Source organism: Hippocampus bargibanti, linkage group LG02 (genome assembly GCF_051943395.1).
Source record: "Hippocampus bargibanti isolate YZ-2025 linkage group LG02, ASM5194339v1, whole genome shotgun sequence".
NCBI lineage: Eukaryota > Metazoa > Chordata > Actinopteri > Syngnathiformes > Syngnathidae > Hippocampus > Hippocampus bargibanti.
Genome location: NC_142735.1, coordinates 13,230,794 through 13,257,924, shown reverse-complemented (window position 1 = coordinate 13,257,924; position 27,131 = coordinate 13,230,794). Strand labels below are relative to the sequence as shown.

Here is a 27,131-nt window from a genome sequence, read left to right as displayed (position 1 = left end):
TGGATGGATGGAAGACAAATTAGTGAATCAGTCACATACAAAAGAGGCGAATATACTGTACATTATGAATGTTAAAGATTGATCGACTTGTTTTTTAAACACGTCTTTTTAATATGAAAGAAAAGAATAATCCATCAAACCAGTACTGAACGTTCACAGCAAGTATACAAGCCAAGCAACTGAATAAATTTAAAAAGGCATGATGGTGGTGTCGCACATTCAATGACTATATGTTAGTAAAGAAAGCACCAATAAAAGGGGGGGGGAGATCACATGATTGCTGTCACAGAACACGTGTGTCGAGACAGGAGGACGAGGAGGAGTAGGAAGGGACGTGGGTGAGATAAGCAGAGAGAGAGGGAGAGGGAACGAGGGGGAAGACGCAAAGAATCGGCAGGCTAGACCTCTACCACAAACCCACATTGACTGAATGCTCAACGGTGCACCTACTCCAGTCACGCCAGACCTACCTTGGTACACTTGGTGTGTAGATGTGCTTCTGGGGCAATATGTTCTCCACTATGGCTCTGGTTCTATTGATCCTGACAGGTAAATATGAAAAAAAGTTATTGTATTTTCTCAAAGATGTGCTTTTGCTTGTTTTGGCTTACATTTAAGACACAATCGCAAGTGTTGCATACGCCTGAAAGTTGAAACCTGTTCTGTTACCTACATTTAAAATCTCTTTTATAACATTGTGTTCAGTTTTCCGTTCAGAAAGCTCATCCTGCAAAGTAGGATTTATCATATGCTCTTTGACTGCATAAAAATATGTCAACGGTGGTGCATTATTGAATTAGATGTCACATTGTGATTTATTGGCTTAGATTGGTCTGGCGGTGTTTATGCCCAAGGAGAAACCAACTTTGTGCTCAACAAAAACTACTGCGTCACTGTTCAAGGACTCTTCTGATTTCAGGAAATGTCAGCGGTATTGCTTTGTTTGAGCCCACTGAGAGAAACTGTTCCCTGTCTCCACCGGTGAGCTCTGCATGATGTAGTATGTTGAAGGAACTTTGGTCATTGCGCACACAAACTTTATGTTGAAAACCAAAATGCACAAGGCACTGGTTTTTAAGACATCTGTTTTATAATTTGAGAGTTGAGCGTTCAAATGCAGGGTTCCAGTCTTCCTACGTAGTTATATAAAAATATTGAAAGATCCTAAATTAAATACTTGCATCTGAAATTTGCACACATCTTAAAGTAATAGCCTATGTCTATGAATGTAACATGTCTGTTCTGAAGTATGTGGCCTTCTTTTGTGACACAAGGCACAATAGCTTTGGTTAATACACACAGTTAATGATTACACTCAGAGATACAGGAAAGTATCTCTGAGTGTAATCAGCAATTTTTCATGTGATTAAACTTGTCTTTCACTTTTAACTCATTCACTGCCATTCACAAATTTATTTGGGAATTGAAAATATGACATAGAGCGTTGTTTTTTCTTGCTCGAGTGCCGATAAAGCGCTGGCCAGACCTGTGGCATTTTTCCCCTTCAACAAGTGGACAGTATTTCCCTTTTTTCCATGTTAGTACTTTGTTCCAGCTTCAGCTGTTGTTAAAGTGCTATACAGTATAAACCAATATCTATTGTATTGCATTGTATTTTGGACAGTCACCCTCATTTCAAGCTCATATAACTCCATACCCCTATAATTTAGGAATTAACCTTTTTTTCTGATGAAAGAAGAGTTGAAGTTTTGTTACGCTGCATTGAATGTTTATGTTGTGCACACCAGTACCTCCCCAGCACAGCTGCGAACAGCAGTCTGCGTTTGCAGGAGTTGCGTGAACGAATGCACTTCTCCAATATCTCCGCCTACATTATTCCAGGCACTGACGCCCACCTGGTACGACAGCCGTCAACCATCATAAAATGCATTTCATGTTTGTGTTTGAGTGATGATTAATGGTATCGCTTTGTGCCAGAGTGAATATATCGCACCACGTGATGCAAGGATGGCCTTCATGACGGGCTTTACAGGGTCTGCAGGTAATGTCGTTTTCCTTCAATTTTCTTCCAATTTCCTTTGACTATACATCCCCCATCTGAGATGCTTTTATCCTCCTTTTGATGAACTCCCCATCATTAATTCCAAAATTATGATTTACCCAGGATTAATTGTCCCGCAGCTATGGCAAATTCACACCATTTTTCCATATGAAATGGTGAGATAAAAGGTAGCAGAGTGTAGACTGATAATTGGATTCCTCCAACCTTCCCATGTCCCCTTTTGCATATATTAGCCAAGATTAGCTGGACTGCCGAGCAATCATTGGGATCTGTAATTCAATGCTCCCGCCTGTGCGCAGGCACAGCCGTGGTCACGCCAGGCAAAGCGGCTCTGTGGACAGACAGTCGCTACTGGGTCCAAGCGGAGAGACAGATGGACTGCAACTGGGAGCTGCAAAAAGATGGTGGGTTTGAACACAATGTCACTGGAGTACCCCCCGATCTGTAACTGAGACCAAGATGTACTTTAGACGCCAGTGATAACTGATGGCATGTCTGCATGAAAGTCATCCTGAGCCAGATTTAACAAAATGGGATATAACCGTGTCTGAAACTCATGACAAAAAGTTACCGGACACCAGGGTAGACAACACTGAAAAGTTGCCTGCCCGGCCATAAAGTTGCCTGCCCCATTTTTTCACAACTTGAATCACAACACGACTAATCGCAAAAAAAAAAACATTGTTGCAAACTAATAAGGATTGTTTTTATTAAGGATGTACCTACCACTAATGCTCCCTCGCTTTATTTATCGTAAATATCCCTTGCTGATGATTTTGTTCCAGTTGGTCGTTTGTCCATACACTTCATCATTTTCCACAATGCAATGTTTGCGTTGCGTCGTCTGCTACTAGCCACGTGAATTCTTCTTTCCACGATGCATTTAATGTGCGTTCAATTTCTAAGCGCCTTTCAAAACTCTCAAGTACACATTACAGTCACGAGATAATGTACGTTTACGTTTTGTAGCGTCTTAAATTTTGTTAGCTTCTTTTGAATATTTCTTCTGGGACTGAGGGTCTGTGCATCTACTTTGGAGAATGATATGCAAATGCACGCCCTTATAATGCTCGGGAAAGACAGAAGCACAAAGCAGGTTTCAGATTGGCTGCCGTGCCGAGTATGCAAATTGCCAAAAGAACCAAAATTCAGAAATTTCCAAACCGAATTAAGATTTCTAAATCGGAATAATTTATTCTGATTTCGAAATCTTTTTTCAACCGTTTGCTTTATTAAATAAAGCAAATGTTTGATAAAAAAAAAAATAAACATTTCTTGAAGAAGTTGTCGGCCACCCGGGCGGAGACGTTTTGTAAGTTGGACCCCCGGTGGAATAGTTGCACGCCCCGGGCGTCTGGGCTGACGCTGACACTGGATATAACAAAAAACTAGTTTACTGGCCTTTTGTTCAAAATACCTTAGTAGTCTTGATGTTTTGCTTTACCCTACCCTTCTTAAATACTTTGTTCTTAATGTAGCAAAACAGCCCTACCCCCAGAATGTCACAGAGACAAAGATTTCTGACAACATGCAGTATATTTTGCTCTAGAATGCTTTGAGAGGCTGAAGGTTCAATTTTACTCCGTACATAATGATGATAACCATAGTCAGGTGGAGCACAGCAGCCCCAGAACATGTGTAACCCACATCAAACTTTCTTCTATCAAGAAGTAAATTTTGCTCTTGAATTCCGATGCAGTCTCAAGGGTTTATGATACCCTGCACAAGTTCAAGCTACCATGAACCCAGCGTTGCAAAGCAACCTCAAAATTACTTTATTATTTTTCCTCCTCTTTCTCCCTCCTCTGTAATGATGATGAAGACTTCCAAAAAAGCTTTGGTTTGCTCTTATTTGTCCAAAGGCGATTCTCTCAAAATGAGGACCATGAGGACATTTTGGCACAATTTAGACGCATCCATCTCAATTCATTTCAACAGTGTCTTCTTTCTTTAATTTAAGAATACTAACAATTACAATGCAAAGAACATGGTACCATTCAGTTATCATCTAGTGCTGCTTTGCTTCATCCAGGAAATGGTGTTTTATCCCTATCATGAAATCTTCAGAATCTAGAGGTGTCCTGAAGCAGAATTTCTGCAATGTCAGACAGCTAGATCTTAGTCATGGCTTGAGGTTGCTTTTCTACTGGCATAGCATCTCATGATTATTAAGGCATTTGGGTAAAAAATATACTCCTTTGTGTTTGTCCCAGACATAGGTCATGGGTCCTGCACGTGAACATTGATTGTATTTCTTGTGTTTATTATCACAGTTCCTGAAAACAAACTCGTCTTTTCTGACTGCCCTAATCCCCATTTAATGCCGAAAAACAGTGTGTTTGTCACTTAGATTATCATGGGACATTTGGCAGATCAGATGGAAGGGATAGCTTTGTGCATGGATATTAATGTAGCACACCAATTTCCATGGAAACCTAGATGTGTTACAGTCATATCTAGTACAACCCAAATATATGGTATACAGTCTAGAGCAGACCTAATCGTGCTAACTCATCTTTGTCATTTCACAGTGTCCATAAACAGCATAGCAGATTGGCTCATTTCAGAGGTGCCTCATGGTGGCAAGATTGGCTTTGATCCATTCCTCTTCTCTCTCAGTAAGTATTTATCACCGCCCGTCAGTCCTCATTAACATCATTGAAAGCTACAGATGCCACATTGACAGAATGATAGCTCCCCCGTGATTGATTGGCCTCGGGGTGCTTATTCGTCTGCCATTCCATCTATTAGAAACGCAGGAAGACTACAAAATGAGTCTGGAGTCGAGCAATTGGAGCCTCCATTCAATGCCTAGCAACCTGGTGGACCAAGTGTGGAAGGAGAGACCTGCCATCTCGCCTGATAGCCTCATCCGCCTGCCGGACAGAATCATACGTGCGTTTTGCTTCCTGTACCGCGGTGCTGATAAATACGAGCAATGATGCGGTGTAGCCATTAACAGCCTGATGATGTTTTTATGGTTGACAGATTTAATGCTGACTGTGGGGGGGAACGGACATGGAAGGAAGTTATTGTGGCATCCACTGATCTTATTGCATCATTAGCCTTTAGGGTCACACAGTAGGCAAATGGAACAAATGGAGAGCACCGTACATCAAATGTTTGTATGCATTTGCACAGGATGAGGGTACTCAATCAAAGCTATTACATGTCATTTGCTGGGATTTATTAACTGTGTAAAAGTACACATATCAAAGAAGCCTCATGTGGTTTAGGCAAACTTCACTGCCTTTGTAAAGCAGTTCTGTTGGCCACTCTGCGTTGATTGCCTCGACAGGTCATTTTGCCATTTTGTTTTGGTACCATTGCTCTACATGGCCATTGAAAGTGCACCAGCAGATGTATGGGTGGAATGATTACAATTCATTTTGCCTCGTGGTGATGAGCTACATTGAAATAGCTGTTGTGGTTTACTGTAGTTGAGATAGTTGTACGTTGCAATAACCACAGATAATGTATTTTTTTTATTACAGTAAGTGTGTAATCACTCCTGTCGTGAAAAAATAATGACTCCAAAATCACAATTTTGACAAAAACTAATCTGCATTGTCACAAAGCCTTCATAATTGGGCAGCAATACATTGAGGGACAATTAAACTGTCTCATTTACAACCGTCTTGTAGCATGCTGAGAATACATTCAGGAGGGTGGGGAAATACAAAACGTGATTCTTAGAATGTTAGCATGCAGTTACTTTGTGTGCTTATGCCTATTTTGTTCATTGAAGATTCCATTGTCAATTAATGTGTATGTTTGTTAATGTACTTTGTGGCATCTAGGCTAGCATTGTTGCATGAATTCCACTTTAGAAGCTGGCGATGCTCATCGACATTTTAATAGGCGACTCATGTAAGATCACATCGTTCACAGAAAGATCCTGGCAGATGAAAGTGGAGCAAATCCGAAATCAAATGAAGGAGAATCCTTATAAGCCCACAGCTCTCCTGCTTTCCGCACTCGACGAGACAGCCTGTAAGTCCTTTTTAAATGTATAGAATCTACATCACATTTCATACTTACGACAATCATTTACGTACATAATGTGTATTTCTCATTTTCGAGGGCTATTTAATATGCGTGGGAATGACATCCCATACAACCCGTTTTTCTACTCATACACACTGCTGACCATGGATGAGATCTGGTACTTTTTTTTTGATCCCCAGTAGATGCCGTCACAGACTTAATTCAGGATTACCTCCAATAACAAAAGAAATACTCTCAACAGCACATGCAAACTTTGTGCCAAAATTTCAGTTGTAAATGTGAGGGAGATTTTGTGATCTGTACAACAGCAATTCACTTTTTCAATTTCAGGGACATGTAACTGTTTCCCTAATGTGTGTGAGAGGTAACCTGGAATAATGCCTCTGATGGCCTCTCATAATTTACAATGTGTGGAAGTACATAATTGCTTTGATCAGCATTTTTTACTCATCACGTCTGTCAGGCTCTTTTTGCACACAGAAAGGGTGACGGAAGAGATGAGAGTGTACCTGAACACATCATGCGGTGGGCCACTTTGCGTGCGGCTGAAAAGCTATGACGCCATCTTGGATCACCTCAAGGAATATGTGGGCAGCCAGAATGGGGTCAAAGTGTGGATCGGCACTGAGTACACCAACTATGCGCTCTTTGAGGTCATAAAACCAGAGGTATGCCACTTATATAACTGCATTTGCAGTGAATACAGTTTATATATATATATATATATATATATATATATATATATATATATATATATATATATATATATATATATATATATATATATATATATATATAGCTCAACCATTGTCGAACAGCGATGTACAGTGAACCCTCGTTTATCAGAATCAGAATCAGAATCAGAATACCTTTATTCGTCCCGCAATGGGGAAATTTGCAGTCCACAGCAGCAATTGAAGAGGGATGGGGTTGGGGTGGGAGTGAAAGGATAGAAAACAAGATATTCTAAGCATAACAAAATAAAAATGTCAACTGTATACTGTGCAAATGTAGATGTGCAAAAACCGTTCTATAAACAAGACTGTACATAGTGCAGAATCAAGAAATGCATTTAGATATATTGCAACAACCCATATTTACAGGTGTCCAGTTTTTTTTTTGTTTTTTTTTCACATGTGATCATTGGGAATTGTGAAGCCTGACAGCAGTCGGTAGGAACGCTGTCAGGCTTCACAATCGCGGGAGATACGTTCCAAAAATAGCCCGCGATAGGTGAAATCCGCGAATTACAATGTAGTCAGCTTCTTTTTTATTTTGCAGAATAAAACAAAAAAATAAACATTATCGGTAGTTGTTGGCACTCTTCCCTTTTTTGTCTTTCTTTTTTTTGAGAATAGAGAAGTTTGAAAAAAAATCAGTGATGCACTGAAGCCGCGATATGTGAACCGCGAAGTAGCAAGGGATCACTGTATTCTCTCAAGACTGATGAATGTTGTTCGTTTTGCAACAAATTCATTCTTGATTTTAGGGATGCTTCCCACTTTCACTACTGACTTTAACTGATATTTCGTGTTACCATGAGCTGAGCCACTTTTTTCTTGACTTCCTTGTCTGATTTCAATTGTCTAAATGCATTTGTACTGACTTGCATCCTGTAGGACAAACTAATGAGCAGCTCCTATTCTCCTGTGCTGACCACCAAGGCTGTGAAAGATGATACTGAGCAGCGCATCTTGAGGGATGCTCACGTATGTCAAACTTTGAGGTTAAGCAGATCCAACCAAAACGCACATGCACATGCGCGCACACGCGCACACGCACACACACACACACACACAAATGATTGACTGTTTTATTATAATTATTATTATTATTATTATTACTATTATTATTGTTGTTGTTGTTATTATTGTTATTTTTATTATTATTATTACTATGCCCTGTTGGCATTTATTGCAAATAATGAATTATTGCACTGATATATTATTATATTCATGAAACTGTATTCTCGTAAATTTACAGTCACTATATAAATAGTCAAAGTAGGAGGAGTAATAGTAGTAGTAGTAGTAATAGTAGTACTGTATATTATTCACTCAATTTTGCATTTTATTTCCAATTTTTTACATCAAATAAATTGTATACATTCATAGTTAAGAATCGTTAATTATTATTAGTCATCATCAAGATTAATATTACAATTATCGTCATTATCGGCATAATAATTGGATTGGATTGGATTGGGATTGGATTGGATTTGCCTTTATTAGTCTCGCAGTGGTGATATAAATTGTTGGTGGTGGGAATGGTAGTGTTATGCGAATTAGCAATTTTTTAAATGCTATATTCATTTAAAAAAAGGAAACTATTATCTAACTATTTGTAGTAGCGATAGAACTAGTAGTAGTCGTAGTCATAGTAGGACAACTGGTACAGAAGTACTGAAAAAATTACATTAAATGCAAAATAACATTTCACTAAATATTTAAATCAACAAAGTTATTACTTTTCAGGGAAAAATCTGAATTTCGAGCAAATTGGTCAAATGGCCAATGTTATATTCATTGAAATAAGTCAATGTGGTCCTCGATCTCATTTGTTGTTTTCCACCTATTATTCTTAATTTCATTTTTTATCATCATATTATGATACCTCAAAAACTTATTGCGGCTTGATTCCAGGTGAGGGATGCTGTGGCTGTCATGCAGCTTCTCATGTGGTTGGAAAAGATGGTGCCAGAGGGAAAACAGACGGAGCTAAGCGCATCTGCGTATGTCAATTTCTGTCGAAGGTCAGAGTCCAGTCCTCTAAGTACAAATTACAATAGAATCTGAAGGCAGCAATATATGAAAAGAAAAAAAAATATTTTTAGCAAGCAGAAGGACAACAAAGGCCTGAGTTTTGAGACCATATCTGCAAGTGGACCTAATGCTGCACTGGCACATTACAGGTAAATGTCCTACGGTAATTGATATATGAATTTAGCTTCTTTTTTATTGTTACGTGCTCACTGCCTGATAACATCTGTGTAAATTCATTATAATTCTGGAAAATGTGGAGTTTTTCTTTCTTTCCACTTACTGAACCTCTTCAACATTTGGGAATACCCACACAAGCTTACAAAAAAGGAAATTTGGATTTGAATTTGGACCAATCCACACACAGGAAGAAACAAACGAATTATGGGCCAGGAATGGATTATAGTCACTAAACGCTAAAATTGGGTTAATTTTTTTTCGTTATTGGTTTGTTATCTCCTGATGATTTTCCTGCCGTAGCCCAACAGCAGAAAGCAACAGGAAGCTAAAAGTGGATGACATGTACCTGGTTGACTCTGGTGGCCAGTACTTGTGAGTAAGAACACACACGTGCACATTCCCATGAAGAGACACATCATTTGTGTTTGCTTTGTTGTCATGACTTCTCTACACCGTCAGAGATGGGACCACCGACATCACACGGACAGTCCATTGGGGGACCCCCACTCCTATGCAAAAAGTAAAAGTTTGAATCTGATATATAGTCATCGTAATACAGTGTTAGCTTGAGATACGTCTGGAATTGAAAAGTCAAAACGATCATAATGTATCTTACTCAAAATGAAAGAAAATTCAATGAATCAGTTTCACCCCCCAAAACCAAAGGGGATATGGATGTTTTTCAAAGTAAAAAAAACACTTTATAATAATGTACTTAATGACAAAATAAATACACTGGCGAGCCATGCATTTCACCCCTAGGCCTTCAATAGTGCTACATCTGAATCAATCCAACTCTAAATAACTATTTTATGACTATAAAACCTTTACTGCAGGTACAGCTGCTACTGCGACTCATTAAAAATGTGGTGTGATTAATTACAAGCCCACTAGAGAGTATCGTTAGCCAGAAAATAAGGCCTACGAGAAGGCCTTGGTGTAAAGCAACAGTTTTATCAACACTTATGTTATGCTACAGGGCCCGCAGAACTGATTGTGAAGGCGTACAGGTAGATTTTTTACCCTGGTAATGATAATGGCTGAAATGTGATTGGTTAAATGCTTAAATACAAAAACACACAAATGGAAGCAGCACAACAGGGGAAAATCAATGAAAGGAAGCTGAAAGATAATGTGGAATTATTTAATAATTCATGGACAAAATATCATGAACATCAGTCCGTGATTCAGATATTTTTAGGCCAGCAGAGAAGGCCTTGCAGGGCCTGACGGTCCACCACTGCATAAATGTAAAACATGATTGCATAGAATGCGAATAATGAAACTGTTTCTGCATCACTGTTTGTAGCGATATTGGCCACAGGGAGGCAGTACTGTAAACTATAATCATACAGACATTTAAAAGGGTATGGTATTTGTTCAACTACAAGTCTGAGTAAATCAGTTAAAATATTGCTAATTAATAATATTATTATTATTATTGTCATTCTTCATAAAGGGTGAAGAGTATGTGCCTATGTTATATTATCTGTCTACATGTGTTGTGTCACCATTTGCACGATCAATTGCTTCTATGAATGCTAAATATTAGCATGCCAATTGTTTGTATTAAGCTAAGCTAACTTTCCTAGCAAAACTATGTAGTTGATTTGGATACAAATGGTGCATTTCTCTTTGATGTTTATTTGGACAGCAAACTTCAGCTCGGAGTGGCAATAAGCAATTTGAAGAATGATTGCTTTTTTTGAAGTGAGTAGAATTGTGCTCACTGCCACCATGAAGCGCAAATGACAGCATGTGACTTGCAAAACTTCAAGTCAATCATTCACTCATATCACAAGGCACGATGTATGGGAAATCACTTTCCATTCTGACACTTTCGCAGTCTGAAATCAACTGACATTGATATACCCGTGTTGTTGAATAGGAGGCCTACACCAGAGTTCTTATGGGGAACATAGAAATATCTCGAACCGTATTTCCTTCAGGAACGAGAGGTGGGAAATTTCACTCATTAGCATCTAAAGTCTGAATGTAACCACTAGATCAGGGGTCGGGAACCTTTTTGACTAAGAGACCCATAAAAGTAAAATATTTTGAAATGTTTTTCAGTGAGAGCCACACACACACACACACACGCCCCCTCGCCACTTTTCAACAAAATGTCAGAATGTATTATTTAAAATAACTTTGTGACAGTACTCACCGTTAACATGAATGGTTTTCCGTTCCTCATGATTGGTAAAAATCCAGCCAAACGATAGGAATGAAAGTCAACTTGCCGGGTCTACAGGCGAAGTTACTGCTAGCTAGCCTGCACACGGCTCATTAGCTTCCACACTTGCTATCTGCAATATACTTCTCGCAGAAGTATATTGATGCTAACGTTAACATGGGGCGTGTTAAAATATCACTAACATTCGACTGTTTCATCGACGTTATTGTGTAATTGTAAAGTAGAATCGCGAAATGCATTCAAGCTGGAGTCTACTCGTCATTTTTTTACTAGTTGGGCTCATTTAAAGGAGCGTTTACCTGTTTCAACATGACGGCCAGTATCATCCAATCAAAATTGCGCTTTCCGCCAACCCAGGTCAGTGTCATCCAATCAAAATTGCGCTTTTCGCCAACTGCAGCCCCAAGAGGAAATGAACGGCGAAAAAGCGAGAATATGTATTTAATTTTATCGGCGAGCCATACGCAATCATCAAGAGCCATATATGGCTCGCGAGCCAAAGGTTCCCGACCCCTGCACTAGATGGTAATATTGGACTATTCCTGTTATTGCAGCAGGCTGTCTTTAGTGTGTAAGCTTGTGGTCCTTCCCCAGGTGTAAACATGGATATGCTGGCCCGAAGAGCTTTGTGGGAAGTGGGCCTCAACTACGGCCATGGCACAGGACATGGCGTCGGAAATTATTTCGGGGTTCATGAGTGTACGTAATCTTCTTGTCTCGTACCTACTATGGCAGAATATCTTTATTTTTGAGTGGTTTTCGATTTTTTTAACACCAAATACACACACAAAAAACAGCTCTACAAATAGAATCACCACAACCTGCATTTATATATATATATATATATATATATATATATATATATATATATATATATATATATATATATATATATATATATATATATATATATATATATATCATGAAGCCCGTTAGTCTCGTGGTTAGTGCGCTCACCTCACAGTGCAGAAGTCAACGCTCGAATCTGGCTCTGGTGCATGTGTGTGGAATTTGCATGTTTTCCTCGCTCCGGCGTGAGTTTTCTCCGGGTCCGGTTTCCTCCCACATTACAAAAACATGCATGCCAGGCTAAATTGTCCCTCGGTGTGAATGTGAGAGTGGATGGTTGATTATCTCTGTGGCAACCAGTTCAAGGTGTCCCACCTGAAGACATCTGGGATAGGCTTCAGCACCCACCGTGACCTTTGTGGAGAGAAAACATGATTTAAAAAATACTCCAAAATATTAACATGCTATTTTTCTATTTTCACATTTTGTAGTTTTGTTATTTTATTCCACTCATTGATTTAATTTTCTACATTTTTAAAAAGCACAATGCATTGAATAAAATAATTTATTCTACTATTTGTTTTTTAGGGCCCGTCGGTTTTCAGAGTAAGAACATTCCATTTAGAGAAGGAATGTTCACATCTATAGGTGAGACTTTTTTTCATGACAATTACGTTTATATGAGGCCATTTGTGAGAATTCACCGGATTTTTTTTTCATAGAACCCGGATATTACAAGGATAACGACTTTGGCATTCGCATTGAAGACGTTGCAGTGGTTGTGCCCGCCCCTACAAAGGTATATTAACAGATCATTCAAGCATTTATTTTTCATAAGCTGTGTCTGGTAATTGAGCCCATTCATCTCTTACAGTATGGCCATAACTACTTGACGTTTGAGACTGTGTCTTTGGTTCCATATGACAGGAAGTTGATTGACGTCTCTCTTCTGAGCCCAGTCCAGGTAATTGTATGAGAATAATGAAAACAATGTATTTAAATCCGAGAATATATGCGAGTTCTCATCGTCTTGATATATGGGAAGTTTTTTTGGTTTGTTTTTATTCTAGATCTGATCAGGTTCCTGTTGCAAAGGTGTAAACAAAATGAAATGTGGTTTCAGATCTGACATGTTTTCATTTCCCTGCTGTAAGAGTGCTGGTTCCTCTCAAACTACACCCTCAGTTCTTGTCCCTCCAAGTAAAGATGAAAGTATTATTCACAAAAGCAAAAGTGACAATTTCTAGTGTCATTTTGGAAGAAAATTACGTTGCGTAAATTACAAACATGGGCACACCAAACTACAGTATGCGTAGCAGCATAACATCTAAAATCATGTGTCAGCTTCCAAGATCCTTGCTTTTATGTACAGTATATTCTGTATAGTGGTAACAATAAGAAAAAAAAGACTTGATAATGGGATTAGGCTAACCTGAATAATTTTAATGCAGCCATTGTGGTGTTTTTAGCACAAGTAGTCCACTCTATTCTGTGTACTACATGTATTGAAAAGGTTCTGAACAAATATTCACACAGAGCAAAAGTAGTACTCGTTCACATCTCCATAAAACACCAGATGATATTTCAGCAGTAGTGAATCACTGCTTTCGAAAATGCTCTTTCTACTCTCACTGCAGCTGCGCTGGTTGAACCTATATTATGAGACCATCCGGAAGGTGATGGCTCTTGAGCTGGACCGTCAGGGCCTCCAGGAGGAGAAGAGCTGGATGCTGAGACACACTGAACCCCTCGCGGAGTTCAAATCTTCTTCTACCATCCGCTCCCCTTCGCCCACCCTTGCCACTTTGGCTCTGGCTCTGTTGTGTCTATTCTACCCATAGTATGTACAGTATCAGGGGGACACAGAAACCGAGGAATTTGGATACTGACCTTTTTGTTCCAAACATAAAAATAATCTTGCAATCATAATCATGATTTTGATGCTTTTTCAACTATTTATGTAATTCCACTGCGTAATGTATTTGTGTTTTTTATCATGTTCTAAGTATACCGTTGCTGAGGTAACTCAAATGCACCCCTTTTTGTCAAACGTCGAACATTATTACTGTACTCTACTTTGTTCTGTTCACCTGAAACTGCAGATCCTTCAAATAAAGTAGAAAATGTGCCACTTGCAATTGGATGTATTCTTACTGATTCTATTGACCACAAGTATAGTTGTGCCTAACAATTGACCCGCCGTGGGACTTGTCCTATATTCGAGGGTACCGGTAATTAGCTGTGACTTCTGAGATGGAATACAACAGCTGGAGTTTGTTTTTTACACAAGTACAATCAGAATACCACTTTTAGACTCTTGGGGCTATATACATAATATTTTCAAGAATATTTTTGATACTTGACTTACCGTATGATAAAAGAATATATTTCTGACAGTTTTTATGAAAACAAAGCATTGATATGATAAAAGGCAAACATCACACTTAAGTGTCGTAACTCCTTATGTAGTGCAGGTGTACTGACTCCACTCGGGTTGCTAGTGTTGATGTTGTGTTTAGCGATTAAAAAGGTTTAGCTTTGGCTGTTAAATGACGTGTCAGCAAAATGTGACAACCGAGTGTAGAGCGAGCTGAGGTAGCGTGAGCGGAAGCTGAAATTGGGCATTGTATATTTATAGTTTTGCAAGAGTACAAAAATAAATAAAAAACAGACCTGGTTTACACTACACTTCCCTTTTCCCTTTTACTATCTGCTGTATGTCTGCCACAAAATATAGAAACAATATCTGAAATTTGGACGTTTCAGTCTCCCCCAATTACTATAATTTCCTTCCACATTCAAAAAGCCTGCGTGGTAGGTTGCTTGAACGCTCTAAAGTGGCCCAAGATGTGATTGTAAGGATGAATGGTTGTTGGTCTGTGTGCACTGTGATTGGCTGGCAACCGGTTCAGGGTGTACCCGTCCCCCGCGTACTGCCCGATCGGCTCCAACACGCCGACATCCCTGGAGAGGATAAGTGGATGAGAAAAAGGATGGATGGATGGTTGATGACTTGAAAATTGTACGGACATCCTTTCCATTTACAAATTGGGAAAATCAGAGACAAAATAATAATTTGGAATGAAGTCTAATTGTCCTTGTTTGTTTTTGGAGTTACGCAGTGGTTTATGTGAAAAGTGGAATGAATAGTCACAACTGAGGAAAATATCAGAATCAGAATCAGAATCAGAATCAGAATCAGAATCATCTTTATTGCCATGTATGTAGAACACACAAGGAATTTGTTTCCGGTAGAACACGCTGCACTAGTATCGTTGTCAAAAAAAAAAACTGCTAAGTGGCACTATACAGTTCCATTTTGCTGATGAATCACAGTGCGGACACATGAGCAACAGCTTTAAAGAGCGTGAGCGTGATTCACATTGTGGTGAATAAGGAAAAGGTGCATCATGAGATGCACCTTACTGAATAATACTCAATCCCTTCATGTTGTTGATGTGCAAACAATGACTTGTGATGCCTTAATTGTGATACCAAATACCCTACTTTTGGTTTTTTCGAGACATGAGCCATCAATTGGCCCAACTCAGGATTAGGGTGCTGCGTGGTGGCAAATTGCTCAATACCCATCGCAGAAAATCGCATTTTGGAAGATACAACATATGTAACTGTATGTATTGATGCAACACAACGAACATGCTTATACGCTTTGTCCTCAGACACACACACCAGAAATCTATTTCATTCTTGAAATTATTTTTCAATTGATTAAATTATATTGTGACAGTGTATTTTTAGAACACATTACAAAAGTTTTAATTGACTGCTTTCTGATGCTAGAACAGATGAATGACATGACCGTCCTTTTTAATGGGAGATATTATGATGAGGGTTTTGTGTTATGAGCACGGTCAAGGAACAAACGGAACTTGTATCTCAAAGTGCGTGGCACCAAATGCAAAAGCATTTAGCAATGGTGGTAAACTGTTTAGTCGTGTATTAAAGCGCTGACTGCAGGAGTGAAGTGTGCAGTCCTGGGTTTGTTTCCATGCGGTTATGCGACTTCCCCTTAGTGTGTGCTCTGCTTTCAGCAGAGTCTCTGCCTCATCTATTTTCACATTTGTCCTGTTACTCTAAAGACAGGAACAGAAACCTTCACCCACCTTCTTGTTTACTTCCAAGTCGCCTGCCCGCCGACGACAAATAAATGTTGAGGCGAAAGTCTTCCAATGCTTTGGAGAAGGAGCAGGTGCAGAAGAAAAAGGTGAGGGAAGTTTTTGATTGTTCGAGTGTATTTAAATGTGGGGACGGTGGGGCACGAGCAGAGGCATTTTGTTACCTAAATACATGACTATACTAGTAATAAACTGTACGAACAAATTTGATATTGAAACAGAGGATTTTTTTTCTTCCAAGGAAATTTGTGCAATACAGTAGAACAAACCTTGTGGTTCAGCTGATCTAACTCACACACACACACACACACACACACACACACACACACACATACACACGTACACACACACACACACACACACACATACACGCACACGCACGCACGCACACACACACAAAGACACAGACACATAGTCTAACTGCTTGAAGTTGTTAACGTGTGAGAAAAAAAAGATTTAGTTCCTCTATTCTGGTAAACTGCATGTGAATCATGGCTGCAGAAGTAGTTTTAATTAAAGATAACAAATAAAATAAACAACAACATTTCAGTTTTACCCCTCGTCACTGGGGACCTTAATAATAATTTTGTCTTTCTTATTTTTTTATTCACAATTCTGCGGTGTGATTTTCCACATTATGGCATTTTCCCCAAGTTATTATTTTGTTACTACATTATGATCATGTGTAACATAATTTAATGCTGCCACCCAATTTATTGTGCTGAGCCATCCGCCGTGCTTGCCTTTGTTGCTGTGTAATTAATGCCTTCACATGTATGCAAGCAAAGACAAATTGATTGAACCTCTTCCACAACTGTTATGTTAAATTAGTCAGTAAAACATTGTACTGTAATTATTAGTCTTTGTACGTAGAGCTGTGAATATTTTTATGTTATATACCAACAGTACATGCATTTGAGTTCAAATCAATTGCTTCAAGTCATGCCTAGTCGTTGCTAACATGTCGATGCAAACTTGTAACATGTCAATTGAATTTTGAATCATTTTTTCATATTTAGCGGACAAATCTGTGTGGTTGCTTTAAATACACGACATGTAATTGTCTCAAATCGAGCTCACTGCCACCATAAAGTGCACTTATCTCGAAATGCCATGGTACTTACTATAATGCCCTCTAAAATGGGAAAGGCGAGTCAATTTTGCCAACGCACCTCGCACCTTTGAGCCAGCAGTACAGTAAGCCCCATATACATATACAGAGACATACAGTGCACGAGGTTTTCCCGACACTTTCTGCTTCCACATTTTGTGCTCAAATACATTTCCCATTGCTGTGAAAGTGTTTTCAAGTTAAATGTGCGTCAAGTGTATTCAACTATTTCATGGTGCCTCTGTTTGACCTCTTGAGCAGGAAAAGGTAGAGAAGGATAAAGTCACATTCAAGTCATGTCTTCACACGTTTTGGGAGATGAAGAAATATGCATGTGCGTTTGTGTGCATGCGTGCATCTGTGTGAAATGAAATGAATCGCAGCAAATCTTTTCTGATGGTGTTCCGATTGGTGATGTAGGTTTAAAGAAATATATTTTTGCAGCTCACTCTGCAGAGGTCAAGCAGCTTTAAGGACTTCATGAAACCCAAAGTGACCTCACCCGTCACACCGGACAAGGAGTTCGGCCTTGATCAGACTGTGAGTCATCCAGTCACCCATTCGGAAGAGATGGTGTGGGTTTTTTTTTTGTGGCATTGTTCTTTGTTTAGTTTTGGTTCTTGTTGTTTTAAGTTTTTATGAAGTGAGGATTTTACGAAAGTTAGATTAAATCATACTGTTCTTGTGGATTCATAAAAGCAGGACAGGTGGTGGGAAAAATGTTCATAGGCCATATTTGAATTAAGGAAGAAAAGAAGGTAAAATTTGTCAGGTGTCATGTTATAAATATATTTTTTTCAAATGGTGTTATAATTCACAGTTATAATAAAAATATTGATAGTCTTCAAAAATATTCAAGATCTTTGTTATCACATTTATTGTACCAGCCTACTTTGTTATTATTATATGATTTTAATGATTTTGTGGATTTTACAGATGCACTGACAGTGACCCCTCCATGAGTCGTCACCTTACCGTGGTGGAGGGGTTTGTGTGTCCCAATGATCCTAGGAGCTAGGTTGTCTGGGGCTTCATGCCCCTGGTAGGGTCACCCATGGCAAACAGGTCCTGGGTGAGGGACCAGACAAAGTACGACTCAGAAGACCCCGTATGATGAGAAAGACAAATGGATCTAGTTTTCCCTTGCCCGGACGCGGGTCACCGGGGCCTCTCTCTGGAGCCAGGCCTGGAGATGGGGCTCGTTGGCGAGCGCCTGGTGGCCGGGCCTACACCCATGGGGCCCGGTCGGGCTCAGCCCGAAGAGGAAACGTGGGTCCCCCTTCTCAAGGGCTCACCACCCATGGGAGGGGCCAGAGGGGTCGGGTGCAATGTGAGCTAGGCAGCAGCCAAAGGCGGGGACCCTGGCGGTCCGACCCTCGACTGCAGAAGCTAGCTCTGGGGACGTGGAATGTCACCTCTCTTACAGGGAAGGAGCCTGAGCTGGTGCACGAGGTTGAAAAGTTCCGACTAGACATAGTTGGGCTTGCCTCCACACACAGCCTGGGTTCCGGTACCAGCCCTCTCGAGAGGGGTTGGACTCTCTTCCACTCTGGAGTTGCCCACGGTGAGAGGCGTAGAGCAGGTGTCGGCATACTTATTGCCCCCCGACTCGCCGCCTGTACATTGGGATTCACCCCAGTAGACGAAAGGGTTGCTTCCCTCCGCCTTCAGGTGGGGGGACGGGTTCTGACTGTTGTCTGTGCATATGCACCAAACAGCAGTTCAGTGTACCCATCCTTTTTGGAGACCTTAGGGGGTGTGCTGGAGAGCGCTCCCCCTGGGGACTCCCTTGTTCTGCTGGGCGATTTCAATGCTCATGTGGGCAATGACAGTGGGACCTGGAAGGGCGTGATTGGGAGGAATGGCCCCCCCGATCAGAACAGGAGTGGTGTCTTGTTATTAGACTTCTGTGCTCAACACGGATTGTCTATAACAAACACTTTATTCAAACATAAGGGTATCCATATGTGCACGTGGCACCAGGACACCCTTGGTCGCGGTTCGATGATTGACTTTATAGTTGTATCATCGGATTTGCGGCCTCATGTTTTGGACACTCGAGTGAAGAGAGGGGTGGAGCTGTCAACTGATCACCACCTGGTGGTGAGTAGGCTCCGTTGGTGGGGGAAGATGCCAGTCCGACCTGGAAGACCCAAACGTGTTGTGAGGGTTTGTTGGGAACGTCTGGCAGAATCCCCTGTCAGAAGGAGTTTCAACTCCCACCTCCGGCAGAACTATACACATGTCCCGGGGGAGGTGGGGGACATTGAGTCCGAATGGACCATGTTCCGTACCTCCCTTGCTAAGGCGGCAAATCAGAGTTGCGGCCGTAAGGTGGTTGGTGCCTGTCGTGGAGGCAATCCCCGTACTCGCTGGTGGACACCAGTAGTAAGGGATGCCGTAAAGCTGAAGAAGGAGTCCTACAGGGCTTATATAGCCTGTGGGACTCCTGAGACAGCTGACACGTATCGACTAGCCAAGCGGAATGCAGCCTCTGTGGTCGCCGAGGCAAAAACACGGGCATGGGAAGAGTTCGGTGAGGCCATGGAAGCCGACTTCCGGAACGCTTCGAGGAAATTCTGGTCCACCATCCGGCGTCTCGGGAGGGGAAAGCAGTGCACCACTAACACTGTGTACAGTGGGGGTGGGGCGCTGCTGACTTCGACTCGAGACGTCGTGAACCGGTGGGCAGAGTACTTCGAAGACCTCCTCAACTCCACCAACACGCCTTCCTTGGAGGAAGCAGTGTCTGGGGACTCCGAGGTGGGCCCTCCGATCCTTGTGACTCAAGTCACCGAGGTGGTTAAAAAGCTCCTCGGTGGCAAGGCCCCGGGGGTGGATGAGATCCGACCGGAGTTCCTAAAGGCTCTGGATGTTGTGGGGCTGTCCTGGCTGACACGCCTCTGCAACATTGCGTGGTCATCGGGGAGAGTGCCTCTGGATTGGCAGACCGGGGTGGTGGTCCCCCTTTTTAAAAAGGGGGACCGGAGGGTGTGTTCCAACTACAGAGGGATCACACTCCTCAGCCTCCCTGGAAAGGTCTATTCAGGGGTCCTAGAGGGGCGGGTCCGTCGGAAAGTCGAGCCTCAGATTGAGGAGGAACAGTGTGGTTTTCGTCCCAGCCGCGGAACAGTGGACCAGCTCTACACCCTTAGCAGGGTCCTCGAGGGCGCATGGGAATTCGCCCAACCACTCTACATGTGTTTTGTGGACTTGGAGAAAGCGTTTGACCGTGTCCCTCGTGGAGTTCTGTGGAGGGTACTTCGGGAGTATGGGGTACAGGAGCGGCTGATACGGGCCGTTCGGTCCCTATATGACCGATGTCAGAGTCTGGTTCGCATTGCCGGCAGTAAGTCGGAATCGTTTCCAGTGAGGGTTGGGCTCCGCCAAGGCTGCCCTTTGTCACCGATTCTGTTCATAACCTTTATGGACATAATTTCTAGGCGCAGCCGAAGCGTTGAACGTTTCCGTTTTGGTAGCCTCAGTATAGCATCTCTGCTTTTTGCAGATGATGTTGTACTGTTGGGGCCTTCAAGTGGAGCTCTCCAACTCTCGCTGGAGCGTTTCGCAGCCGAATGTGAAGCGGCTGGGATGAGAATCAGCACCTCCAAATCTGAGACAATGGTTCTCAGTCGGAAAAGGGTGGAGTGCCCTCTCCGGGTCGGGGAGGAGTTTTTGCCTCAAGTGGAGGAGTTTAAGTATCTGGGTGTCTTGTTCACGAGTGAGGGTGAAAGGGATCGAGAGGTCGACAGGCGGATCGGTGCGGCGTCTGCCGTGATGCGGACTTTGTACCGATCTGTCGTGGTGAAGAAGGAGTTGAGCCAAAAAGCAAAGCTCTCAATCTACCGGTCGATCTACGTCCCAACCCTCATCTATGGTCACGAGCTATGGGTTGTGTCCGAAAGAACGAGATCCCGGATGCAAGCGGCCGAAATGAGCTTTCTCCGTCGGGTGTCCGGGCTCTCCCTTAGAGATAAGGTGAGAAGCTCGGTCATCCGGGAGGGGCTCAAAGTCGAGCCGCTTCTCCTCCACATCGAGAGGAGCCAGATGAGGTGGCTCGGGCATCTGATTAGGATGCTCCCGGGACGTCTCCCTCGCGAGGTGTTCCGGGCATGCCCCACTGGCAGGAGACCCCGGGGACGACCCAGAACACGCTGGAGAGACTATGTCTCCCAGCTGGCATGGGAACGCCTCGGGATCCGCCAGGACGAGCTGGAAGAAGTGGCTGGGGAGAGGGAAGTCTGGGCTTCCCTACTGAAGCTGCTGCCCCCGCGACCCGACCCCGGATAAGCGGCAGAAGATGGATGGATGGAAATTCAAAATGTTTTAGTAGGCTTTGTCTGACATTTTTGTTTTGTGCTAGCTCTGACAAGCAATGTTTTCGAAATCTTCCCTCCAGCTAGTCTATGACTGGATGGACTGACAGTGACGTAGACACACTCTTCACTGCTTCAGTGAAAAGTATAACTGTTGGTATTTCTCCAAACACATAATACTACCCTTAATGTGGGTCAAAAACAAGTGTTGCAGAAGTGCAGAACTTCCTGATTCCGCACACCGCAGTTTACTGGAAGCAGATATGAATGCATTTTGTGCGGTCAAGTGCTTCTGAGCATATAGTGCAGACAGGATGTCCTTTGCATGACGACAGGCAGAAAGCCGCAACAGTCGAGCTGACAACCAGTCTACAGACATTTCACTTCATTTTTCTTGAAAAGCAGAGATATTCACGATGTTCACTCTGGGTTGTGCGTTCGTGCAAATAAACAATTTGAACCAGTCACAATTACAATGGGCCAATGTGATCAACGTATTCTGTATATTCAGCACGTTTCAAGACCAAAATGTGACCAGGTGATGAAAAACACAAAAACTTAAGAGCAAATTACCAGAAGAAGCAATTACTGTGATTTAGAGTTATAGCACCCACTGTAGTTGTCAGTTGCTAATTTGGGCATATGAAAAAATAGATAAGGTTGTAATCAACATGAATAATTCTGAATCAGGAAGAAACACAAACAAATGTAGAAAGGGGACGAAGCTGTGAAACGATTGTGTGCCCTTCTCAGGTGGAAGACGCAGGGAAAAGCGGCGGCAAATTGAGCAAGAAGTGGCGTTACGTCATCTCCCGTACGATAAACTGCAGGAACTCCAAGATGGTGCAGAAGGTTCTGTCTGAGGTGGGGGTAAATATGATACGAAACATTGCACACTTAAAGCAGTTAACTGTAAATAATAGTCATACAAAAATGATTACAAAAACTTGACGCATATTGGTTTTAGCCTCTTCAAGGGGAGAGAAGTGAGGAAGTCGTGTCCCCCAAGTGGGGAGGCCAGAGGATGTCAACATCCTCCATGGGCTCAGAAGATATTCCTGTCACCTGTCCTTTGTCTGGCAGTAAGACGTCCTCAAACAATGACTCTCTTTGCCGTCAAGTATTTTGGTCCATATGTGTCCTTCCTCTTCAGATAGCGACAGACAGAGTCTGGACAGCGGTTATTGTCAGAGGGACAGCATGAAATTGGAAGAGAATGCCGTCTCCTTTGACGGACCCTTCTGTGGCCGCGCCGTGGTGCACACCGACTTCATTCCCAGTCCCTACGATGTGGAGTCCCTGAAACTTCAGGCGAGTCTACCAGTCTACCAAGAATAGTGAACATTGGTAGTTTGGAGGCATACCTGGATGAAGAAAGGCAGAGCAACAGTCAATCATGCAACAGGGATTAAAGTCTGTAACTGTCATGGAAAGTAGACTCGGACAGTTTCCATGGAAACAAAACACCACTTTTACTATCGCAGAAGTCGCGCCCATATTTCACAGAAAGGATCATGCATGGGAGCAATAAGGTGGAAACGTTAGATTACATCTCAAAATTGTGCTTCCTTCCTCCTCCAGAGAGGAGACATCATCCACATTATGGAGAAGCCTGCCGTGGGCACCTGGACAGGAAAACTCCACAACAAGGTGGGCTCCTTTAAATTCATATACGTCAATCTCCTCCCCAACGAGAGCCCCCCTGCCAGGCGAAGACGTTGTGACAGCAAGACCAACAGAAACAAGTCAAAACCATCCACCCTGGAGGAGGTCCTAGACTGCATTGGGATGATGGTATGATCTCTTACTAGTCTTTCTTTTATCCCTTTATGGTAAATCCGACAGGCCTATTAATTGATCACAATCAAGAGCTACAAGTCGGTTGTTCAAAACGACAGTACATCTCTATGTGAATGGCCAGTTAGTGAAAGTGGAAGACTTTCAATTGCACAAATGACCTCCCCCCATTTTCCAGGAGTTGTCTTCCTTGCTGTCCATGCATGGATTTCAGAACCTGGAAGACTTCAGGTGTTTGAGGGAGTCTGACCTCAATGAGCTGAACATCACAGACCCGGATCAACGTGCCAAGATCCTGAGCGTTGCTGATCTGCTCAGAGATTGTAGGTTTAGTAATCCTTCTTCATGTCTTTCTATTCAACTGGTTTAAAACCACAATTAAAAGGAAACCTATGCATATTTTTCATCACCAGTTACTTTAGGGCCCTTATTATGAAATCAGTGAAAATTCAAAAGTGATAGCGTTGCAGCACATTTGATATTCATTTTTCCTTCCCACTATAGTTCAAATGACGGCATTTTGAGGGTCACGTCAATGCAGAAAGCAACAGCATTTCGACAAAGCCAGAGGCTACACTCAATATTGACAACTTCCTCCTTGTTTTCAGTAACTTCTCTGACCCTCTCGCAACTATTTTTTTCCAAAAAGCTACAGGCAGCAAATCGAGTGCCTTTTCATTATGTTATTGATGACTCCGAGACACCCTCCAAAGCACGAGATGAATACCGACTGCAAATGAATGGTGAAAGCGCTAATTTGATGATTGTGAAGACTCACTTTAACTTGTTCACTGCCAGACGATGTGCAAAAATGCGTCCACTCCAGTGCCAAGGTTTTTGTCATTTTCACTCAAATTTGAGTGAGAATATTGAGTTTTGGGACTACATAAACATTCAATGCATCGTAAGAAACCTTAGACTCTCTTCTTTTGTAAAAAAAAAAAACGTTAATTCCCAAGTTATATGAATCTGGAGTAAAATGAGGTGCAAGTGGGGGGCAACTGCACAAAAGGCACATGCTGCTCCCTCGTGGAAGGGAAAAACATTGACAGAGGTCTGACCAGCGCTTTATCGGAAGAAAAACCAAAACCCGAACAAATTCGGGTAGTGCGCTCCACGTCATGCTTTTCAATTGCTGAATAAATTTGGGAATGGCAGTGAATGACTTAATTACTGTACTTGGTCATTTTTATATCTTCTCTGGTGTGTGAAAATTTACGTAAAAAATTAATATTCCTTTTACAAGGATTGTAAAACATATTAAAAGTCAATTTCCTATCATATATTTAAGAAAGTCTGCACTGTCCGTCAGAAATTTATCTCGTATTCATTCTGAAATTCCCGACAGATTCCTGTCGGGAATCTTTTATGCCACCATCCTACTTCTTGGTCTCAGCCACGTAACGACAAACTTTGTACTTATGCAGCCTTATACTCACTCTCGGGTTCAATCTTTTGCAAGATATCTTGACATTCGAGCTCATCTCGCTTCCACACAATTTCTTTTTAATTTCCTCCGTCCTAACTCTGCGGTAGGTGTGAAATGAAATGAATTGCAGAAACGCTTTGCGACCACCTAAGAAAACAACAACAAAAACCACACACACACGCGCACACACACACACACACACACATACAGATACAGATTTAAATATCCTGTCCTAAACATATCAATGATTTGGCAGCTGAGGATGAATCCAGTCCACAGGAGGAGGATGGGGAAGAGGAGGAGGTGGAAACAAGACCGAAGGAGCCGAGGGATTCAGGCTGTTTTGAGAGCTCAGAGAAGCTGGATGTGAAGCCTGAAGAGGCCCGGCCGGAAAGGGAGCTTCAGGATGGCTGGTCAGATACCAGCAAAGAGATGGAAAAAAAGGTGATAGATGATGTCCAACGATGCCTGCAAGAACTGAGTGTGTAAGAAGCATGTTGAAAACTGCAAATTGAGTCATGTGAATAATCTCACTGGGGTTTTGAAGTTTGTTTGTTTTTGTTTTTTTGCTATATATATATATATATATATATATATCTCCGCCCTGAAAAACTATAATGGTTTATCTGTAATTTCCAACCCAAATTTTCCAGGTAACGTTCGGTCTTCAACGCGAACACTTTCCACCTGGTTTGGTGGTCTTTTATTTTTCACTTGGATGATTCTTATTTTTTCGCTTTATTTTGAAAATGTTATCATTTTTGTACATGTACAGGACTGTGTTCTGTGGCTGTTTCTTTTTCTTTTGCTTTAAGAATAAAGCTGAGTTGAGTTTCCAAATGCCCACTTCGAAAAGACATTGTTAATACAATATGGTTTATTTAACCAACATATTGATCATGTAAAAAGAAGTGGAGTAACTGGAATAAAATACAGGGAATCACAGTGTTAAGACCAAACAAAGTGGACATAAATAAAGAGTACTGTATCTGTATACGTGATGTCATATATATTGTATATCAGAGCATTCTGGTCTGATCATGGCAAATTTATCAACAAAACAAAAACCAAACAAAAATCCTCCAATTGAAAATAAATAATCAGCCTGGATATTATGATATATATAACTTGCATACATTCACCCATTTCCAAACGACTTCTTTTGTCCTCAAAGAGAGAGAGAAAAAAAACATATTAAACGGCTTTAATGTCCATCATCCTTTCTTCATGCATCATCACATCACAAAGAAAAAAAGCTGCCAGGAATGACTAAATCTCTCAATTTTCTAAATCATTGTCTTTTTTGGCTATAATAAAAAATGAAATCATCGACATGACTACTATATGAGAATTTGTCACTTTTAACCACATCTGTTGGCAGCGTCCAATACTTAGCACTTCTACACACATATAGTGAACTAACACTTGTTCTCTCTCACGCATATGACACAAGAGCACACAATCACAAACTTGCAAACATTTTCAACACCAAAAATGAGCTTGACTTTCCTCACATTTTTTGTCCTCCTGTCACTCACACACCCTTGCCTACTTCCGTTTTTATTTCCTGCATTTAAAGCAGCCACTAGGCCAACCTCCACCTGAATGATGCAAATTAAAAGATGTGAAACTGAGTTGCCTTTCTTTCTTAGGAAGGGAGCCGGAGAAAGAAAGTGGACATCCGTGGGGTGATTGATTGGTTGGAGTGTGATTTTGCAGCGTACCTCTTGCCTCTTTCTACATCCAGATATGTACAGTACAATTCAACAATGGCTTTGCTTGTCGATTATATATGTTTTTATATATAACCTATATTATTGAATACCCAATTATAAAGAATGTGCATCATGATTCAATGTTGCAATGAACTTCACTGTGCCACCGGGTCTGGTGTACTTGCGTAACTCGTAGTTCCAGTGTATCACTAACTTTTTCTGAGTATGTATGCCTTCTAAAGTTTTAATGTCGGCATTTGGGATTTAACTCGGGTCTTTCTCGGCCGACGTCTGTTGCGTCCATTATAAGGCACAATTGCTACCAGGGTCGAACAGCCTCTAAAGCACAGGTGTCAAAGTCAAGGCCCGCTGGCCAAATCCGGCCCGCCACATAATTTTTTTTCGGCCCGCGAAAGCAAATCAAACTTGTTAAATTCCATGATGATTGCTAAAATCTGAGCCAAAATGTCATATTTTTGGATGTCAACCACAATAAAAGTCATTATTCTTGACTTCAGATTTGAAAACGAGTTATTCATTAATTTGCTGTGTGCTCTATATGTAATATTTGAAGGGATTTAAACATTCTAATGGGTTCCCCAAATTCATAACGGCCCTCGAGAGGAAACCATAACTACAATGTGGCCCGCGGCAAAAAATGACTTTGACAC

At 41.6% G+C, this 27,131-nt stretch overlaps 2 protein-coding genes across 10 annotated transcripts; both read left to right on the top strand.

Moving 5' to 3' along the window:
- Positions 1-355: 355 nt before the first annotated feature.
- On the top strand, positions 356-14,094 carry xpnpep2 (X-prolyl aminopeptidase (aminopeptidase P) 2, membrane-bound). 3 transcript variants are annotated; one of them, XM_088989472.1, is made up of 21 exons: positions 356-549; positions 828-981; positions 1,749-1,859; positions 1,939-2,002; positions 2,323-2,427; positions 4,555-4,641; positions 4,775-4,918; positions 5,915-6,016; positions 6,107-6,188; positions 6,495-6,699; positions 7,651-7,740; positions 8,674-8,783; positions 8,865-8,942; positions 9,271-9,342; positions 9,430-9,490; positions 10,859-10,928; positions 11,762-11,866; positions 12,545-12,604; positions 12,679-12,755; positions 12,831-12,920; positions 13,027-13,587. In XM_088989472.1, exons 1-21 carry the CDS (start codon positions 431-433, stop codon positions 13,030-13,032), a joined length of 1,992 nt encoding a protein of 663 aa, XP_088845598.1. In that variant the 5' UTR covers positions 356-430; the 3' UTR covers positions 13,033-13,587. The 3 variants fall into 3 exon arrangements, with proteins under 3 accessions (XP_088845598.1, XP_088845596.1, XP_088845597.1); XM_088989470.1 differs by lacking the exon at positions 13,027-13,587 and adding an exon at positions 13,594-14,094 and having other exon boundaries at positions 357-549; XM_088989471.1 differs by lacking the exon at positions 13,027-13,587 and adding an exon at positions 13,594-14,094 and having other exon boundaries at positions 366-549; positions 920-981.
- Positions 14,095-15,184: 1,090 nt separating this feature from the next.
- Positions 15,185-26,556, top strand: sash3 (SAM and SH3 domain containing 3). Of its 7 annotated transcripts, none has more exons than XM_088989467.1 (9): positions 15,185-16,181; positions 17,648-17,776; positions 22,273-22,383; positions 22,487-22,601; positions 22,673-22,830; positions 23,101-23,169; positions 23,531-23,639; positions 25,002-25,189; positions 26,398-26,556. In XM_088989467.1, the coding sequence occupies exons 1-9, from the start codon at positions 16,125-16,127 to the stop codon at positions 26,551-26,553; spliced, it is 1,092 nt and encodes a 363-aa protein (XP_088845593.1). In that variant the 5' UTR covers positions 15,185-16,124; the 3' UTR covers positions 26,554-26,556. The 7 variants fall into 7 exon arrangements, with proteins under 7 accessions (XP_088845593.1, XP_088845587.1, XP_088845591.1 ...); XM_088989461.1 differs by having other exon boundaries at positions 15,188-16,181; positions 23,101-23,313; positions 23,495-23,639; XM_088989462.1 differs by having other exon boundaries at positions 15,189-16,181; positions 17,648-17,743; positions 23,101-23,313; positions 23,495-23,639.
- Positions 26,557-27,131: the final 575 nt, after the last annotated feature.